Source organism: Suricata suricatta, chromosome 9, assembly GCF_006229205.1.
Source record: "Suricata suricatta isolate VVHF042 chromosome 9, meerkat_22Aug2017_6uvM2_HiC, whole genome shotgun sequence".
In the NCBI taxonomy this organism is placed as follows: Eukaryota; Metazoa; Chordata; class Mammalia; order Carnivora; family Herpestidae; genus Suricata; species Suricata suricatta.
The window spans coordinates 138,918,374-138,938,657 of record NC_043708.1 but is presented as its reverse complement, the minus strand read 5'-3'; the positions used below and the strand labels follow the sequence as shown (position 1 = coordinate 138,938,657).

Genomic DNA, 20,284 nt, shown 5'->3' with positions numbered 1-20,284 from the left:
CCTCTGCGTGCGTTCCTGGTGCTTCACCCCTGCACTTAGCTGACTCCTGCCAAGCGTGGGAGGACCTTGCGCTCTGAGTGGGGGAGGGGGGAGGCACCGACGGGAAACGGGGTAGAAATGCTCCCACGCAGGGCAGACGCCGCTCTCAGACGGGATTGGATAAATCAGCCAAAGGTACTTCTGCAAAGAACGTTTCCCTCCCGACTGGCCCCAGTGTCCAATCCCCATTGTTACGAATCACAAGGGACTCGGGGCGCCTGGGTGGTCAGTCGGTTGAGCATCTGAGTTCAGCTCAGGTAGTGATCTCGTGAGTTCAAGCCCCACGTCGGGCTCTGTGCTGACAGCCCGGAGCCGGGAGCTGCTTCAGATTCTGTGTTTCCAGCCCTCTCGGCCCCTCCCTCCACCCGTGCTGTCTGTCTCTCTCTCTCAAAAATAAATAAAAATTTTAAAATTAAAAAAAAAAGAACCACAGAGGACTGTTCATGACAGAGAACAAATGGATGGTCACTGGAGGGGGGGTGGCACAGGGGTGGAGATTCGGGCAGCGCCCACCAGCGTGAGGGAAGACAGAAGACAGAAGTGCAAACTGCGCGTCAGGCACGGGGCCCGTGAGGGCTGGGCGCTGAGCTGCGTGGGTGAAATCTGGGTGCAGGTGTGCGCAGTAGATCCCTACTTTAAGAGTGCTTTCTAAAGGGGTTTCTTCAAATCAGCTTTAGAGAAAAAAGGATCCCAGAGGAAGCAAAGGGTGAATTCACCAAAATCCTTGTGAAAACGCGCAGACCTGAGGGAAGGCCCTGGTTTCTTTACCAGACCCATCGACTACTTCCACCGCGAGCCCCGGGCGGGTGGAGACCGTGCTGCCGGAGGGGGCGGGGCAAGGGGGAGGGTCTGGAGCAGGGAAAGGCCCTCCTGTGTTGCAGCCACATTTACCGACCTCAAAATCGGAACTCGGGATCTAGAAAAGGACACGATTGTGTAATTTACGACAGTTTCTCCGGGGAAAGTCTGACTGTGGCTCAGCATGGAGCCACTTCCCCGTCTTTGTTCCGAGCGTGCAGAGCCCCCCGCGCATCTTGTGGCCGCGTCTGTCAGCTCCGGGCGGTGGGCGGGGCCACGTTGGGGGTGGGGGGCAGCAGCGGAAAACCTGAAGCGCCGGGGCCACCACCGGCCGGCAGGGTGTAGACCTCACCCCCGTGTGGTCGGAGGGCTGACTCGGAAAACGACTTCTGAGTCACGTGCACACCTGCCCCCCAGCAGGAGAGGTCCCCTTCCTGGCCCCCCACCTGCCTAATTCACTCCCTGTCCCTTGTCTTGGGCTTTGCCCTCCTGCTCGACTCCCAGGCAGGACACAAATTACAGAGACAAATACGATTTATTCTTAAAAAAGAGAACAAAATTCCCATAACTCTGCAAGATCAGGTTACATCACCAGAGTCATTTGCTCGGTGAAGTCGGGGCCGTGGGGACTAGGCGGCCTCACACTCCAGAGAGTTCCTCTTCTGGCCGGTCAGCAGTAGTGTTTCAGGAGTGATAATATTTCACAGATCTTTCCGGTAACTTCCAGAAAAGTCAGCCAGCCAGACTTGGGTTCGAACTTCCTTACGAAGCCGTTTTCCTGTTGTTGAATAAATTTCACATTTCAAAAGTCAGTGGAGACGGGGCCCTGGGAGGAGAAGCAGAGACCCCCCCCTCACAGAGGCAGCCACTCGGTCACCTGCGGCCCCCGTGGGCGTCCCCCCACCCAGCACGCCCTCGCCGCAGCCCTGCTCCGGGCCTCTCTGGGCGGCGCTGGCCCGCAGAGGGGCGCTTAAGGATCCACCAGCCACATTTTTAATGTTTTAAAGCTTATTTGTTTATGTTAAAGGAGAGAGTGACCAGGGGAAGGGCAGAGAGAGGGAGAGAGAATCCCAAGCAGGCTCCACGCTGTCAGCACAGAGCCCAGGGCGGGGCTCGAACCCACAGACGGTGAGATCACGACCTGAGTCAAAGTCAGGAGTGGGACGCTCAGCTGACTCAGCCCCCCGGGAGCCCCGAGCCACATTTTTATTATTTTAATAAAAAAAACTTGTTTTAAATGTTGATTCATTTTTGAGAGCAAGAGCAAGAGCTGGGAGGTGCAGACAGCAGGGGACAGAGCTGCACTGCCAGCAGGCCCGACGCGGGGCTCCGACCCACGAACCGGAGGTCCTGACCTGAGCCGAAGTCGGAGGCTCGATGACTGAGCGGCCCAGGCGCCCCCCCCGCCAGCCACATCTTTTAAAGAGAAGACAAAACAATAAAATAAAAACTAAAGAGGAGACACGTAAAATTAATTTTAAAATAGATCTAATCTAAAACACTCTGATGTCAGTATGTAATCAGTATGAAAATTTTGGAGATATTTTATATGTTTTGTACCAAGACTTTGCAATCCGGTGCGTTCTGTGCCCAGAGCCACACCGTGAGTGTCAGACACTCACGGGGACCGCGTGGCTGCCACACGGGGCGCACGGCTCGGGAGGAGAGGAAGACTCATTGCCCCCTCCTTTCCAGTGGCCTGGGGCTGTGCTCTGCGTGTCTGTCTGTCAACGGTACTGTGCAGGGTCCCGAGGACCCACAAGGAAGCCAGAGTCGAGCGGTGGCTCCGAGCCCAGGACAGGTGGTTTCCCAGCGCCCGGCCCCCGTCGAGGGGACTTTCCGTCGGGGGGACTGCCCCCGCCGGGACTCATTCTCTTTGCTCGTGGTTTTCCAACGACACAGTGGGAACTGCCCACTGCAGTCTCTGACCTGTAACCACAGGGCATCCTGACCTCGGAGAGCGCCCGTCCAGTGCCCTCCATTATCTCGACCCGAGAAACCGGCGAGCTACCTCAGGTTACCTAGCTTCCCAGCACCGGGGCCCCTCCTAGATGCCAACCCTGCTCTTTCCTTCCGCAAGTTTCCAAACCACCACCCAAAGGATTAGGAAACGGATGGACTAATTTTTTTAAATGTTCATCTACTACGCATTTGCTCTGCCTGCAGCTGGTTCCAGACTCAGGGGTGACGGGCCCAGGTGACTCTGCCCTGGGGCTGGGAGAGACCTGCTGTCCGGGGCCCTGGGCCTCTTCCGGAGCGCGGCCGGCGCACAGAGACCCGTCAAGGGCTTCTCTTCCTGCAGGATTGCCCAAGAACGCCCGCATCTGTCCACACAGCGTCAGGGGCAGAGTCACGCTCTGGGCACACGCCGTCACGCCACTCCTCCGCCTCCGCCCTGCCCCCTCCGCCCTCACACACGTTCCCCACGCGCCCCTCACGGCTCCCTTCCCAGGATCTTCACGACCCACAGTGACAGGGCGCTCTCGAATGACTGCTTTTGCTAGGACACGGTCACTTTTGGGCACTTAGCCTGTCATCTGACACACACTCAACGTCTCAGCTAAAGAGGGTGAAGAAAAGGGAATAACTGACAAGCCCAGCTATTAAAGATTAAAGGGTTTTTAACCATAAAAAGCTAAAATTAAAAGGAGAGAATTCACAGGAGCTGAAATGTGGAAGGAAGGCAAGCGTCCGCGAGCGGGCGAGGGACCGCGCTCTGTTCACACCGCGGACGGCGGCTCGGCCTCCAGGAGGAAGGACGCTCCGAGCCAGCTGCACCTCGGGTGGGCGCCGTGCCCAGCGGGCGAGGCCGGACCCGAGAGGACGAACACGTGTGCCTCCCCCCACGCCAAGTACTCCAGACAAAGCAGGATGGTGGCCACCGAGATCGGGGCGGGGTGGGGGGCTGGTGCTGGGGGCTGCAGGGTCCGGGGTGGGCTCTGGGGACGCCCCAACAGTGCGGCTACTGACCACGCTGGCCCGGGCGCTCAAAAGTGGTCACGCCGGTACCTTTTATGTTACGTGTATTTTACCAGGCTAAAAGAAAAAAAAAAAAACCAGGAAAGAACTGACCAGGAAAATATTTATGTTCATCATGAAAGGGCTCATTCAAAAGTAAGAAAATCATCGTCGGGCCCTTAAGAGTTGAAACGACAAAGGCGGTGGAAAAGGGAAGCATGAATCACGCACAGGTTTGGGGGGGATCAACATTCCTAGCAATTAAAGGCACTCACATCGTAATAGGGTCTTACTGTTTTTTAGACCTATTACATTCACCTTGTTGTTTTGAGTCCTGTGGAATCCCCCGGATTATTTTTAACAACCCAGGGTCCTGCCCCTTGTCGGTGGAGTTGTTGTGACCTCCTCCTGCTGATAGAGCCTCAGGGGCCGCGGCTCGGGGCTGGAGCTGTCCCCTGACTTTCCAGTGACTTTAGATCTCAAGTCAGCGACGGAGGGAAATACAAGGCGAGCGTGGGCCCCAAATCTAACGAATCAAAGCCCGAGAGACACTGCCAGCAGTTCTGTGCCCCCCACCCCCCTCCCGCGGTAGCGCCCATCAGAGACGCCCCTGCCGGGAGGGCGCCGGGTCCCCCGGGCTGGCGTGAACCCGCACCCTTGAGAGCGGGAAGAGCACAGAGACCACAACCTACCAAACGAGAACTGGCTTGCCCGCCGCTGCGGACTCCGGCCCAGAGGGCGCCCGCGCCGACGTGCCTCACCGCGACGGGGGCCTTCGTCCCCGTTAGGGGGGTTTTCAGAACGATGGAGCCGAGCCCCCTGAAATTTCCCCGGTGCCGTCCTCGCTATTTGACGTTTTACAAGGCTCTCCTGACTCCCCTTCTAAGGGACGGGGGAGGGCGCCTCCCACCAGTGGGAAGCAAGAAAGAACCCAGTCCAAGCGGGCGTCAGCCAGCGCAGGCCCGAGCTTCCCCTCAGGGCATCTGTTTCCACGGTGACTGACATCTAATCCCCGCTCGCTCGTGTGATTCCCGGCTGCACCTGGCGGCCCCCAAGTACTCGAGGCAGCACCACTCCTGTAACGATAACCCTAACACAGGCACCGAGTGACCCAGAAACCAGCCCGGGTCCGGGGGACTCACCCTACCCATGCGGCCTCACTCACGGACACGCGTTTTGCATTTGGCGCCGGTGACGGCGGCAGGACCAGAGACCCCGTGCCGTCGGGTCCGTCGGGTCTGGTTTTACGGATCAGGAAATCTGGACTGGAGAGCAGCCATCTGGCCCGGCAGGGACCCTCCTGAGCAAGTTCACTCGAGTCAGCCCGCCAGGTGGACGTGTGTACGGACCAGATCCTGCCTTCCCTCCACACAGCCAGCGGCTGGTGTGGGCACCTTCGGCAGCGCGCCCGTCACGTCTAAGAGCTAAGCTGTTCAGGTGGCAAAGTCCGGCGCTTCAAGCCTGCCTACCCCCAAGGACCCTGTGCGGGCTGACTGTGCACGTGGGCACGCGCGTGTATTGCTACGTCCACTCAGGACGGGTCTGTCCTGCCACACTCACACGTACGCCCGGGCCACCCCCCAAAAGACAAGTCCACTTCTGGAAACGCTCAGGGACAATCCCGTGCCCCCCACCGGTGCTGAGCTCCGTGAACTCACAAAACATGCAGTCGACTGGTTAGATTTTTAGTGACGTTCACCACAAAGCATGTGCTCCGAATACCGAGGGAGGCCCCAGGACGCAGTCTGAGCCCCGACAGAGCCGCTGCGGGCTCCCACGCCGTCTCTGCAGCAGTTTTGCCTTCGCCGGAAGCCCGGGGGCACGGTGGGGTTGTCGCCCATCACCCACGGGGAAGAGAGCTGGACGCACCACCTCCCGTGCTCCATCCAGCCCGGGCCAGGGTGAGTCGGGGGCGGGGGAGGGAGGACAGGGACCAGCTGCAGGGCGCCCCATCGTGACCCTGGAGAGCCTGCAACAAGATGCAGGGACATCCCGTCAAGTGTGACTGCATCAACATTAGGACATTTATAATGACCAGGGGTGCCAGGCTGGCTCAGTGGGTGGGGCGTGCAACTGTTGATCTCAGGGTCCTGAGTTCGAGCCCCACGTGGGGTGTAGAGATTACTTAAAAAGAAAGTCTTTAAAAAATAAATAAAAATAAAACATTTATAATAACCAAAGATAGCTATATATATATATATATTTTTTTTTTTTAAAAGAGGGCACATGGGACAGAGTGAGAGAATCCCAGGGCGGGAGAGAGAATTGGGGCTCGCCCAAAGGGGGCCTCACCCAGACCAGGCTCACGCTCACACAATGTGGGACTTGAACTCACAGACTGTGAGGTCATGGCCTGAGCTGAAGTCAGACATTTAATGACTCAGCAACTCAGGCACCTGACAGCTACGGTTTTATTTATTTTTACTTATTTATTTTTTTAATTCTATTTCTTTTTGAGAGACAAAGACAGAGCACAGAGCAGGGGAAAGGCAGAGAGACAGGGAGCCACAGACCGAAGCAGCTCCAGGCTCTGGGCTGTCAGCACAGAGCCCGACATGGGGCTCGAACCCACAAACCTTGAGATCATGACCTGAGCTGAAGTCGGAGGCTCAACCGACTGAGCCCCCCAGGCGCCCCTGCCACTATAGTTTTAAAAGACAATTAACATATTGGAAGGTATCGACCATACATATTTTTATATATAAAAGTATATGAAAATAAAAACATTTAAAAAAAGAATTGCTACACATCAATGAGAAAAAGATAAACAGTAGGAAATGGAATATGAACAGGTAATTCCCCAAATAAAGACGACGAACAGTCAGGAAACGTATGAAAAGACGGCAATCAGGGGAGCGGGAGTCAGAGCAGGACGAGCCCCAGGGACCGGGATAGTGAGGGCAGGCGGCCATGCCGGACGCTGGGCAGCTGGTGCGGGGACGCCTCGGCCCAGCCCCTCTGGAAGGTTCCAGGACATCACACAATGCACATGTCCCAGGACCCAGCAGCTCTACTTCCTGCAAGGGAACACATGGACGGAGAGACTGGGACATGCTGCTGTGAGAGCAAATTGGAAATGACTGCATATCCGTCAGCCAGAGACGGCCGGACGTTCAGCGGCGTTTACGCACGGCCGCATACGTGTAGGACTCTGTTTCTTCTTTTTTTGTAGGACTCGTTAAAGACCCTTCGGTGGAAAAAGAAAAAACCAGAATAAGCACCGTGTACTACTTACGCATATAAAAAATGTTTTACAAAAAAGTAGTGTGTATATTTTCTACAGAGCTACTCGGTAGGCAAGATTTGCACATAAAATACTAACAGTGCGTATCTCCGCTCTGGGGAGAGCACAGGGCTAGGAGTGGGGCTTGGAAAGAAGATCCCCGGAGGCAGAAGTGCCTACATAAAGTCAGTGCTAACGGGCGACTGGGTGACTTAGTCAAGGGTGTATTTTGGCTCAGGTCATGATCCCACGGTTCGTGGGTTCGAGCCCCGCGTCGGGCTCTGTGCTGACAGCTCAGAGCCTGGAGCTGCTTCCGATTCTGTGTCTCCCTGTCTCTCTGCCCCTGCCCTGCTCATTCCTTCTCTCTCTCTCTCTTTTGATCCATTAAAACATTAAATAAACATTAAAAAAAGTTTTTAAAAGAGTCAGGGTTGAGGATACTGGGGCACGAGGCTGAGCATTAGCACCGGCTGGGAAATGCCCCTTATCCGTCACTCCTGACGAGTCAGCTCCGTCTCCCAGTCTGGGCTTTTTGAGGCTTTGATAAAGCTGCTGTTTGGAACTTCTGCCATGAAGTCTCTTGCTGGTGGTGCAGCACATTATTATTTTTGATCAACAGGCTTTAACAGCCAGAATGTGTTATGTTGGGAAAATGAAAAAAAAAAGAACATCAGTGTGTAAACAATGAACTTGCAAAAATGGACCTGTCTTTTGCAAAATAATAAAATAAATACCCCAGTATCACGGCCTCTCAGCAGCTTTCTGTACTAACTCTGCGTTGTCATGACAGCCTGGCCACCACCACGTCCCCCGCTGGGCTCTGCCCTGCTTCCGGCCGGTGCCCTGGGGAGACGCTGGTGCTCCCAAATCCTACCCCACAGGTGGCGCCTTTAGGCATAAAAGCTGGAATCACATGAGGTTTCCAGCTGCAGGGTTCTAGGATTCACGGGAAATGGGCCAGAAATGTCTTCTTATTTTAAAATGGGAAACCCCAGGGGCACCTGGGCAGCTCTGTCAGCTCAGGTCATGATCTCGGGGTTCATGAGGTCAAGCCCCGTGGGGGGCTCCGGGCTGACAGCGCAGAGCCTGCCGGGGACTCTCTCTTGCCTTCTCCCTCTGCTCCTCTCTCTCAAAATAAATAAATAAGCTTTGAAAAAACCAAAACTTTAAAAATAAGTCCCCCAAAGAAAATAACAGATCTTCTTCAATGAGGGAGAAACCGTCAGCTCCTACTTCAAAGCTCAGAACCGCGGGATGGACCCCGGCGCACGTACCCAGCCTCCGTTCTGCCGGATCCACTCCCCTGTGTGCCTCACGACGAACTCGGCGACGAAGTGGGAGACCGTCCGCGCGTCCACGTCCGGGGCCGCTCGCTCCCGCAGCAGCTTCTTGAGGAGGACGCCCTCGAACGCGAATACGGTCACGATCCTCCCCCAGTTAACCACGCCGTCTTCAAACTCCTTCTCCATCACCTGCTGGAACACCGTCCGGGCGGCGTCCACCGACACCACGGAGACCGTGTCCAGCCACGGCCGCAGCTTCTCCTCCACCTCCCCCTGCACCGAGGAGGCCACGCCCTGCAGCACCTCGGACGCTCGGCTCGGCTGCGGCGGCGGCACCTGCAGGACGTGCCCCATGTAGTCCTGGGCCAGCGTGAGGACGAACCCGAACTCGCCGTCCGCCATCCTCCGCCCGCCGCGCAGCCCCGTCTGGAGGCCCGTCCCGGGCGGCAGCCGGGTGACGGCAGGCAGAGCCCGCGGCCCCCCGCTCGGCGTGACGCGCGGGGACGGGTGGCGCGGGGGAAGTTTCTGTTTGCGTCACCGGACGGGATCCTTCCTCCCTGGCACTCTCGGCCCGGGCTGCGAGTGAAAGAGAAAGTTGACAGCGTGAAAGGGGAAAATGCCTCCGCGAGAGCCCACTTCCTCAAACTGTGAGCGGTGGAGTCAGGTGCCCGGGCGTCTTCGCCGGGAGGGCGTGGAGGGCGCGCACGCCCGCGCGGCGGGCAGGCAGGCAGCCCCTGCGGAAACGTGGACGTGGGGTTACCAGGCGGCCCGCAAGCCCACTGTCAGGGGCTCCCCGGGGCTGAGAACAGGAACTCCCTCGCGCGGGAACCTCACGGCGGCACTGTCACAGCGGTCAGGTCGACTCTCCGACGCGAACGGTCACCCCGGGAGAAGCGGGTAAGTTGTGCAATATTACGCAGCCCCAGAAGGAATGCAGGCACTGAGCTCACGGCCGGGACAGGGCTCACGCTCCTCGTGGGGCCGAGGCGAGGAGGCCACGGGGCAGGGTCCTGTGATTCCGTTCAACGTGACCGCCGGGGCAGGCAGAGCGCTGGGTGCTGGGCGAAGGGGTGCCTACTCCTGCCTGGGAGCACGGTGACCTTGTGATGCTCTGGGGGCTAGGAGGCGGCCGCACATCACCATCGGCACACCGGTCACGGCTCACTGTCCACTCGGAAGGGGGTCATTTCACATCACGTAAGTGCCACTGCAAGGAAGGGTCCCACGTGGCCACCCAGCCGCGGCCCCGGGGGAGGGGCGATTAGAGGCGGAGCTCAGCCAACAGCCTGGGGAGTGGGGCGGACACGGGCCTCCGGAGGCCCCAGTGCTCACCCTCGCGCCTTGGGACTGGGGGACCTGGGCAGAGCGGGCACCTCGTCGGCCGGCACCGCTGTCCTGCTCACACCGGCAGCTGGATCCCGCCCTGGAATCAGGTAAATTATCCCACGTCTGGATCAGAAACAGCAGGACCAGACGAGGCTCTAGACTTAGGTGCACAGCTCTGGCTCCGGGCTCACCCCATGGCCTCCCCCCCTGCCCACCTTGAGCCCTGGGTCCCTGTGACGGGATGGGAAGGGACAGCACAGGGCAGGTGGGCCTCGGGCGGTGGTGGGATGAGGTGGGAAGCTGGTGTGAACACAGCCCCTCCCTCTCCCTGCACCCCCGGCTCCGCAGGGATGGGGCTGGGTAAGTGCGCAGCGGGACGAGACGGGCACCCTGTCACTGCCTGGCGCTCCGGCAGCAGCCTGGGGACACGGGCTGGACGTGGCCTAGGGTCCGCGAGAGGAGCGCCAGGGCCTGAGGGCGGATTCTGAGTCTCCTCTCCAGAGTGCGCGGCGGTTCAGGTGTTTGGGGGTCACGCCGTCCTCGGCCAGCAGGCAGGGCCCGTGGGGGGAGAAAGGAGAGAGCGCAGGCATTACGGGGTCCCCGGAGGAGCTGGGTTCACCCTCCATCCGCATGAGGAGTGGCCGTGATCCTTTCCGTCAGTGTCCACGGACCGACCACTACAAATTCATGCTGACTGTGCGTGAACACCACACGCCCTGGTCCTGGGTCCGGGGGTGACAGGGGACCCGCAGGGAACAGAGGAGCGTCCCCGGGGAACGTCCTCCCTGCCCTCACGGCCGCGTCCGCTCACCCACGGGGAGCTCCGAACGCCACGGGGCATCCTGAGAACCACGGAGGGATGGGGTGGAGGGGTCCCGGCACTGCCGCCATATTCCCAGGGTCGTGCGCGCTTCTGGAAAAATAGCGTAAGCATGTGCTTCACGGCTGCAGTCGGGCGTTCCTAGGTCAGGGTTCGGAAGGCGGGGCTCGGTCTTCCCTGATGACTGAAGTGCGCGGGCGCGGCCCCCGGGGCCGGACTCGGGGCTCCATCTTCCCGATCCGCAGCCACAAAGGCGTTGCCGTAAAAACCACTTTACTTTATGTCAGAGTTCTCAGGCCATCGCTTCTCAAGAACACGCAGGAGGGAGGAGACCGTCTTTACCAAAGAGAAAGATTTCTTATTACGGAAAGTGCAGAGGCACCGAGGCAGGGGGCGGAGGGCAGGGACGAGCCGCGGGCCACGGACCAGGTGTGGACACAGGGGACGGCGGCCTTTCTCAAGCCCCCGCGCCTGGTCTGCACGCCCCAGGGCCCAGCAAACGGCCCCCGGAGCTGCTCTGTCCACACGTGGGACCTTGTGTGACATGAGGGGTCCGCTCTGAGCACACCGAGGGTCGGCCAGAGCGAGTGGGGTCCGGTCATTCCATCAGCCCCCGTGCACCACGTCAGGGGCTAGAGATCAAGACCTCGCCCGCAGGGAGTTTTTAGTGCAGGAGAAAGCGGGTGGCGTGGGGGCCGCGGAAGGAGGAAATGGCTCCCCGTTCTGGAGCCCCTGACGGCCAGGTCTGTGGACACACAACAGTGAGCTTCTGGAAACACACCCGCGGCCACTGACCCGCTGTGGGCCCAGGGGCGGATGGACGGAGGGAGGTGGCCGGTGACTTCCTAACTCCGTGGGCACAAACAGGCGCCCGGGGCCCGACCACACACAGCTCGTCCGGAAGCTTGCACTGAGGGGGCACGGAGCCTCGGCTCTGGCTGAGGCGAGTCTAGTGATCGAGAGCAACGGTCAGCAGAGTGTGGGTCGCTCCACCACCAGCACCCCCGTCCGTGCAGCACGTGAGGCTGCGAGCCTGAATCATCGCCGTCGTCCTGGACGTGAGCGGCTGTGCTCCCCGAGATCGCTGCGGCCCGACTGCCGGCTCCAGCCTCTACCGCCTCCCAGAGCCCGGGTCATGTGACAAAGGGCTGGCGGCAGGCGCAGGGTCTTCCCGCGTGGGGTGACCTCGGATGGCTCTCACTGGTCACACAGAGGCTCCGGGACCCAAGAGCAGGTGCTCCAGCGACACGTGCAGGACGTGACGGGCCGTTCGTCACCCAGCTGGGAGCCCAGAGGCACCATTTCTGTCCCACGGGGTTGGCAGTCAGGAGCCCACACTGATTCAAGGAGAGGAAACGCAGGCCACTGCTACTGCTAACAGGAGCGTCAGAGAAGGTGCAGGGGGTCTAGGGCCGGCACAACGGGTCACATGCAAGATCACGGACGGGCCGGTCACTCGATAAGGCAGGGCGGTCCTCTCACCAGCCTGGCAGAGAGGACACCGGCTGGAGCGACCCCGGAGGCCACCCTGCCCGGCCCCGCCCCCACCAGGCGACCGCAGGGTGCGAACCCCTGGGCCAGCGCCCCTGGGGACAAGGTGGCCTGGATGCCATGCCTCCCGCATGTCTTCAGTCCCCTCCTGCTCCGGCAGGTTCGGGGGCACAGGAGGGAAGAGCCCCGAGGGGGTCCTGGCTGCCGAGTGGTAGGCGAACCCAGGCTCCGGGACGAGGGCCTCCGTGAGTGACCTCAGGCACAGGCCTCCGAGGTCACCTTCTCTTTTCCCCAAAGGCGGAACTTGTGGGGGAGACAGTGGGGGTTCTGGCTGCTCCAGGGGGTGGCTCGGGGGAGCTCCCGGACCCGGCTGACTCTAGCGCCCGAGCGAGTGAAGCCGCTTCCCCTTCCCGAGGCCGTGGCAGGAACAGACTCTCCAGAGAGCCCTGGTCGTCAGCAGTGACACCACCGGGACCCCGAGGGCAGTGGCGTGGGCACCAAAGGGCCCCTGTCTCTGTCCCCGGGCCAGGCCTCAACCATCAGAAAACAACAGAGGGGAGTCTGCTCCGGGTCAGGTAAAGCCATCGCCCCAGAGTGCCGAGGCCCCTGGTGGGAGCGTGGTTTCCGTCCGAGGAGGCTACTTTCCAGGAAATCCGATGAGCGAACTGAGCTCCTGGGGCTCCCCCGGGTCTCCTGCTGCGTTTGGGAGCGAGGCCTGGGCGCTGGGAGGCACGGAGGGCTGCAGACAGGCGTCCACAGACGTGGCCTGGATTTTAACTACAGCTGTAGAGGCCACGAGGGGATGGAGGAGGACAGAGGGAGGAAGGCTGGGGGGCATGGTTAAAACTATGAACCGAAGACAGAATGCCTGTGTGCAACCTGGGATAGTGTGCGAGCGTGTCCTGTGCACCTGTGCATCCAGGTGCACGCTCGAGCCAGCCACACCTGTGCGTCCAGGTGCACGCTCGGGCCAGTCCCTCCTTCCCCGTCTGAGTCTTACTTGGATCCCTGGTGCCCATTCTGCGCACCAGCTCAGGACCCTGCAAGGGCTTCCGCAGCCTAGCTAGACGAGCCCAAACCCCTACATGGACCTGTGCCCTGGCCTGACTCCCTGGCAGCCTGGCTGTGCCCACTGCAGTCCCCACTTTGACTCTGGGGCGCTGTCCGCATCCCCCCTCCAGGGCCCCGCCCGAGAAGCCTTCCCTACGGGGAGCCAGGGAAAACCTCTGAGCGCGCGTCCCCACGGACGCCGCACCGCGTGCAGCCCGCCTCTCCCCGCATCTCATGCGGCAGCTACCGGACCTTCCGCACGTCCTCCGGGCTCCAGACGGGCAGGCCGCCCAGGAAAGGGGCTGCCCCGCTCCCCGGGGGGCTGGCAGAGGGCACACGCGGCGCCCGGCACGCTGGCCACACCAGAGATGCCGACGGCGCTGCTACCACCAGTGCCGGCCTCGCCGAGGGTTTTCCAGCGGCCGGCTTCAGTCCCGCCGATGTCACCGCTGAAGCACAGTGGCTCTTGTGCCAGGTTCCCCTGAGCAGAGCGGAAGCAGTTTTCTTCTTTCCCCAGATGTCACCCCGGGGGAAGTACAAGGGACGGGAGCGTCAAGTGGCCTTGGCAGCCGGCCTCGGACTTTCCCTGCTCGGGTCTTACACAGAAACGAAGGAAGCAGAAGTGTGTCCGGTGACAGCAGGTGAAACCAGGCCGCCCGAGGGCAGCGCACGCGAGGACTCAGAACCCCCGAAGCCCCCCAGCCCGCCAAGCATCCGCCACGGGCCGGCCCTGCGTCGCGTCCCGGGGTGCTTGCTGCCAGCGGTGCTCAGGACGTGACGCCACAGAGCGTTAAGGGGCGCTGGCACCACATGACCGGAAGCTCTGTGGGGGCCGGGGGCCCCCGAGAGAAGGCCGGCCTTCAAGCCGGCGCATGGGGGCGAATACAAAGCCACCAGCCCAGGCCAGCGCACAGACCTGCGTCCGGACCCAGCCCAACCGCAGACGCGAGCAGATGTGGACCCGAGGCCACCGCGGGTCAGCACAGAGCCCGACGCGGGGCTGGAACCCACACACCGTGAGGTCACGACCTGAGCCGAAGTCGGACACTTTGACTGAGCCCCCAGGCGCCCCAGAACCTTGGGAGGTCTATGCAGGAGAGCCGTGGTCAGATCCACGCTCTAGAACTCCCACCTCTGCAGGACTGACCGAGGACACACACGGGAGGACGGAGATTGTGACCAGGGCTGAGAGGTAGGATTTCCAGATACAAAACTCCTTCCACTTGAAGTGCGCACTTCAGTGAGTGCCGACAGCACAGGAAGCGTCTCCACCACCGCACGCTGGCTCTGCGTGCCCTTGTGCTCGGTCCCCACACCGGCCTGGCCACAGGCCACCACGGGTCTGCCGGGTGTCACCAGGGGCTCCTGTCCCCTGGCCTGAAACCCCACACACAGGGCATCAGTCAGCGCACGCCTAGCTTCCTGCGCTCTGCTGAACGGCTTTCGGAGTCATGCATGCGGTTGAGAAAATTCAGTTTGCTCCTTTTTATTACCCAGCGAAGTTCCGTCGTGGGGGCTACCGCGAGGGGCTCCTCCGTCCTCCGCCGCGGTCTGGGCCGCCGGGAGCAAGGCTGCGTCCACCGCTGCGTGCAGACTCTCCCCGCGGACCGAGCGTTTCTCCCCCAGGGAAGCATCCAGTGGCCGTCCTGCCGCGGGGGCTGTTAGGACGGGCTCCGCTTCGTCAGAAACCGCACCCACTGTGCACCAGCACCGCCACGCGGGCCCGCCCGCCTCCCCGCCAGCGCGTGTGGGGTCCGCCCTTCCCAGCCGGCCTTCTGCTGGGCCTGGAGTGACGCCTCACCGTGGCCGTGGCACTTTCTGTGTGCTCGCCGGCCATTTCCGTATCTTCTGTGTGGGAAGCCTCTGTTCAAAGCCTAAGTCCGTTGCCTAAAAACTCAAATTCTTCTTCTTACCCAGTTTGGCAGTTCTTTTCAGGCTCTGGATCCTGACCGGGGCCGCTGAGGTCACGTCCGGCACAGACCACGCGGCCTGAGCCAGGACCACAAGGTGACGGATGCGGAGCGGAGGCAGGAGACCCCAGCGGCAGACGTGCGGGCTCGGTGGGGGTCGGGGCCGCGAGTGGGGTCCGAAGTGGCCTCAGGGAAAGACAAGAGGGCGAGCGTGTCCCCGTCGGAGCCCCAGGGAGCCGTGAGGGTCGGCAGCAGCCACCCCAGCTCTGGCTGCAGTGACGCGGCCGGGTGAGAACCCCCCAGCCGGGCCCCTGCGCAGGGAGCGGTCGCCCAGGGAGCAGAGCAGGAGGAGTGGGTTGAGATGGGGTCTTTTTACTGAGACAGCGACTGAAGACACGCTTTTACTTTGTGATTCTTCCTGCTCTGCTCACACACACAGGTACACATGCATGCTCCCATGTGCACACACGTGCTCACACATTACACTTAACACACACACGCACTTACACATACACACACTCATGTGCTCTCACATGTGCACACATGCTCACATATGCCTACTCCACATACAGCATGCTTACACACACACACACACACACACACACACACACACACACACGCAGCCACTGTGGATGACCTGGAGCCTGACCGTGAACCGACTGTGATCAGAGAACGCCCGTGACCAGCAGGACCCAGCCTCACAAGCAGTCGTGTGCAACTCCTGCTGATGCTGCCACCTGGGACCTGGGGGGCCCTGGGGGGACCTGGGGGGGACTGAGGCACAGGCCAGGCTGTGTGGACGGACATCTGGGATGGAATTGTTGACAGTGTCTGGGTTTTGCCAACTTCTCTGTGGCCACACTCTCCTCCATCCCTGTAACCTCATGTCCTCCATCCATCCCTGTGACCGCAGCGTCCTTGACCCTGTGACCCCATCTGTGATCCTGGTGTCCCCACTGTCAGGGCCCAGGGACCCCCAAGCAGCCGGGGCTCAGAGCAGGTGCAGACACGGTTTTCCGCAGGACGAGGCGGCTGTCCCGGCCCTGGAATGTCCTCACGTCCCCTGCACATTCCAGCACTGCCTCCCCCGGCCCTCAGGACGCTGCCCCCATGGCAGGAATGGACAAGACTCACGCCCATCAGGCCCTTCGTGGCCACAGGCCTCGGGAACCTGTGTCCCTCACTCCCCGCACCCTGGCCTGAGTCGGAAGTCACCACGGGGCCAGCCGTGACTGGATCTGTGACGGACACCGGATGCCCACCCCTCAGAGAGCCGCCGTCTTTGCGGTGGGTCCTCTCCAGCCAGGACCGCGCCTCCCGCCTCCCCGAGGGACTCGGCCCGGCAGAGGGAGGGGCCCCGTGAGGCCGTAACCACGACCCCGTCCCCAGGGAAGCACGGTGCTTCTCAGGAGGGCCTCTCACCACGGGGGCCCCCTGTGGACGCGAGGACTCGGGGTGTCACTGAGTTCTCCCGCCACCCCTCCCTCCCGGCAGTCTCCGCGGCTCTGGGTCCTCGCCCTCCGGAGGGAATAGTCAGACCTGACACTTTGCAGCCCGGATGCCAGGCCAGGCGCCAGCTCGGGCTTCCTGGGCCCATTTTCCTCTCTGGGCCTCAGTCTTTCCACCTGTACGTCCCCTCCCCAGGTGGACTAGGACATTTCCAGATTTTCTCTCAGCTCCCCAAATTCTTTGATCCTCACCTTAGATGTGTTTTAAGTTTATTTATTTTGAGAGAGAGCGAGCCAGCGAGCAGGGGAGGGACAGAGAGACGGGGAGAGAGAATCCCAAGCCGGTTCCACGGGGTCAGCACAGAGCCCGACGTGGGGCTCGTCCCCGAACTGTGAGATCACGACCTGAGCCCCCCGGAGCCCCTGCACCTCAGACCGAGATGAGGGTTATTAGTCTCCTAAGATAAACGGGAACTGCTTCTACTTTGGCAAAGGACACGGGGTCGGGAGGAAGACGCCCGTGACGAGTCGGGGCGCCGGGGGCCACTCACCCTGTCCCGCCTGCAGGTGTTAGAATTCTCAGGCATGAATGCTTTGTTAACAATAGAAGATCTGTTGAACTGCAGTGTCCTCACGACCTCGTGCTAATTGTTCTGGTGAAGGTGACTTCCAAAGGAAAGCCCCCTCCTCTGTCATCCCCGGCACCCTGCCTCTGCACCTGCTAAAGACAGCTCCTAACGCTGCTCCAGCATTAGAAACGCTCAGGGGAAGGGGGTTTCCAGAACCTTCTCTCCCCACTTCCCATTTCTCAAGTCATTTGAACTATCACGGGAGGGGAAAATGCAAGTTCTCGGGGCCTGGGGGCGGGGAAGTCCCTTCCCTGGAGCTGAGCCCCCGCTTGGAACTTGGTCCAGGGATGGAGGGGCTGGTGGTCACAGGTGCAGCCCCGTGTCATCACGGGGACCCTGCCCGGGGCACCGAGGAAGCACCAGGGCTCAGGAAAGCGGTCTGGAGGCCGTGTGGCCTGCGCAGTCTCCTCACAGCTGGAGAGCTGCCCAGCGGTACAGGGCCACCTGCTCAGGGAACGTGGGGCCAGGAGGGCAGACCCAGGGCAGGCCCCAGGGGAGATGCCTGCACCCCTTTCCCACGAGTAGAGGGGCTGGCGGATACAGGGCTCAGAACCCCAAACAAAGGGGACCAGTCCCAGCTGCCCGCCCTCCCTGGCCCCCCCGCCCCCCGCCAGCCAGCCGGGGTCCCGGCCGGCTGGCTCCTGCCCACCCCAGTGACCGTGACGGGCTGTGCTCGGCCACACAGCCAGCCCGTGGGCCCCAGTGCAGGGCTGCAGGCCGCCTGTCCCGGCCTCCCCAGGCTCCGGATGGCACGCCGGCGGAAATGCTCTGGGGTCACTGGCGGCAAAGGCGCCAGTTCAGGCTTGATGGCATGTCCCCAAGTCCCCGACTGTGAGTTTGAAGTGGCAATAGCCAAGCGCACAGCCCTGACTGATGTGGGTTTTTAAACGGCAGGGGAAGAGGGGCCCTGTCCTGAGTAGGAGCACGGGCCTCACGTGAGCAGGTGCCGGGGGCAGAGGAAAGTCGGTGCCTTCCGGCCTCAGGGAGGCCCCAGGCCAGGGTGCGGGGCGGCACAGAGAAGCCACCGGAAAAAACAGACGACGGGACTGTCAAGGACTCTGAGGGAGAAGCTGCACACCTCCCGTCACCCGGTGTCACAATGTCACCCGGGGTCATGATGTCACCCGGTGTCACTATGTCACCTGGGGTCCAGCCGCCAGGACTCAACCGGCCTCGCAGCCGACGCAGCTGCATCGGAGCTAAAATCCAGGCCCGCCTGACTCCAAAATACACAGACAAGACGCTGTTCAGACTTGTTTTAAATTCACGTGTGGACATGAGCCGTGCAGAGTATCTGCCAGCTCTGTTCATGACCCACGAGCGGGAATGCAGGGTCCCAGGGGCTCCCGGAGGTCACCCGTCATGGGGACAGCCGCCCAGTCATGGCCGAGAGCCGCCTCGGGTCCCCAACCTGCTGGCTGAGGCACGGACAGGCTGCGGGGCTGGGCGGGGCCGTTGGCGGGTGGCAGTGGCGTCCCCCCCCCCCCCCGCCCCGCCCTGGCAGCCGGAGTGCCTGTGGCAGCCGTGCACACCGCCAACGACCCTCGAGGGGGAGGGCACCCTGCACCTGTGACGAGTCTTGTCAGGAGGCCCCACAGGGACGACCTGGCCCTCCGGGCGCTCACAGCCGTGACGGTGACGGGACAGTGTGCGGGCGGGGACAGACAGGGACACCGGCTGGGCTGGAGGGCCTCCCAGATGAGCCGGTGACGGAGCTGACGCTCCGGGCTGTGCAGGACCTTGTCTGGAGAGACATCCAGGTGGAGAGCGGGGCCCGGGGACGAGCCGGTGGGGGCCGTGAGCAGTTCAGCAGGAGCTAGGGTCCCAGAGCTGGGGTAACGGAGGCAAGACCTTATCCCGTGGGCAGGGAGCTGGAAGCCAGGCACCCATGCAGTCAGATCTGCATTCCAGAAAGAACGTTCTGGAACAGAGGTGTGTCTGTGTGGGAGAAGACGGGAGTGATGGAGGTGGGTCAGGACGCACCTGCAGCTGGGGACACGCATTGGGACCCAGGCAAGACAGAGCCCAGGGGGTGGGGAGGAGGCGGTGCACGGAGTGCCCGGGGAGCAAGGACATGGGGACACGGGACGGTGACATGGGGACACGGGACGGTGACATGGGGACACAGGACAGTCACATGGGGACACAGGACGATGACATGGGGACACAGGGCGGTGACATGGGGACACAGGATGGTCACACGGCTCAGGGACGCTCCTGCTGCAGTGACACCCAGAAGGAGGGCACGTTTGGTGGGGAGGACGAGGTCTTCCTGTGGCATGGCGCAGGTGACGTGTAGATGGGACACTCGTGGGGAGTGTCCGGCGGGCACGCAGCTCAGGAGAGACGTTGCACTGGACACCAGGACGCAAGGATTTGGGGCCATTAACGCACTTCTAGTTCCAGAGTCCTGGGAGCCGCTGAAGTCACCAGGGAGGAGGGGACTAGAGAAGAGGTTGGGGCGGTGCCGTCTGTGAGTTGGCGGGGCCCGCGCGAGACCGAGGAGGCACGGAGACCAGGTACGTGCGCCTCACGGAGTCCCCGGGTACCCGAGGGCTTTCCAAGGGCAGCCAGGCACCGAGGCCCAGGGGGACCCGTTTCTTGCACAGGCTTTCAGAGGTCTCGGTCCTCTCCTGCCCCACACCCCCTCCCCACTCCCACTGTGGCGCGCAGCCCCCAGGGGTGCAAACCTCCAGCAAAGGGACGGCTCATGGGGTTGCTGTCTCTGCAGAGAACGTGCTAGGAGCAACCCAGGTGGGTGTTAAAGACAGTTTTCATGATGGATCAGTATGTGCCGTTGGCGGATCACCGACCGCGCTTTGGGCGTATTACAGACCGAACAGCATTTATGTAACAAACCCCCGTTCCGTCCCACCCCCTTACATAGTGACAAACGCCCCTCAGGGCCGACGGCCATGGAGGACATACACCAGAAGGCCGTTGGTGCTGAGCCCTGGCAAAAATCGTCATCCGTGGCTGTACAGCAAAGAGAGGAAATGACTTTTACAGCCCGATTTAATTGAGATGCATTTCCGATAAAAGTGCGCACTTTCATATAAAGATTTATAGTATATTTACGTGATTTTGTGTGCTAGTCATTCTAATAAAGAGCTTTCCAACACTTCACATTTCATAGTGTAAGAGGCAAAAAGTCAAGCATTTCAGTGCTTTCCTTGCTGACCTCTCTGCCAGAGGGTCTCAGACCAAAGTAGAGGACGGAACCAGGCCAGGAGCAGGGCGCAGGGCACGGGCGGGCAGGGGGCTGCAGGGCGCAGGGCACGGGCGGGCAGGGGGCTGCAGGGCGCAGGG

General features: G+C 61.2%; 2 protein-coding genes across 16 annotated transcripts in view; one reads left to right on the top strand and one right to left on the bottom strand.

Annotated features, from left to right (window-relative positions):
* Positions 1–1,353: 1,353 nt before the first annotated feature.
* BCL2A1 (BCL2 related protein A1) lies at positions 1,354–8,889 on the bottom strand. Of its 3 annotated transcripts, none has more exons than XM_029951191.1 (2): positions 8,293–8,861; positions 1,354–1,615 (listed from the first exon to the last, which is right to left on the bottom strand). In XM_029951191.1, exons 1-2 carry the CDS (start codon positions 8,701–8,703, stop codon positions 1,508–1,510), a joined length of 519 nt encoding a protein of 172 aa, XP_029807051.1. In that variant the 5' UTR covers positions 8,704–8,861; the 3' UTR covers positions 1,354–1,507. The 3 variants fall into 3 exon arrangements, with proteins under 3 accessions (XP_029807051.1, XP_029807050.1, XP_029807052.1); XM_029951190.1 differs by lacking the exon at positions 1,354–1,615 and adding an exon at positions 5,465–5,764 and having other exon boundaries at positions 8,293–8,889; XM_029951192.1 differs by lacking the exon at positions 1,354–1,615 and adding an exon at positions 6,957–6,982 and having other exon boundaries at positions 8,293–8,865.
* LOC115301365 (collagen alpha-2(I) chain-like) overlaps positions 8,715–20,284 on the top strand; it is a 19,495-nt gene continuing 7,925 nt past the window's right edge. Inside the window, exons 1-5 of one of the 13 annotated variants that reach the window (XR_003913090.1) lie at positions 8,715–9,198; positions 9,424–9,498; positions 9,666–9,734; positions 13,506–14,180; positions 15,338–15,353. Coding sequence is in view for 8 of the 13 variants with exons in the window: in XM_029951181.1 (XP_029807041.1) it covers positions 8,918–9,198; positions 9,424–9,498; positions 19,376–19,718 (699 nt within the window). In the remaining 5 variants the exon portion in view is untranslated. The other 12 variants (XM_029951185.1, XM_029951184.1, XM_029951183.1 and 9 more) reach the window with 12 other exon arrangements.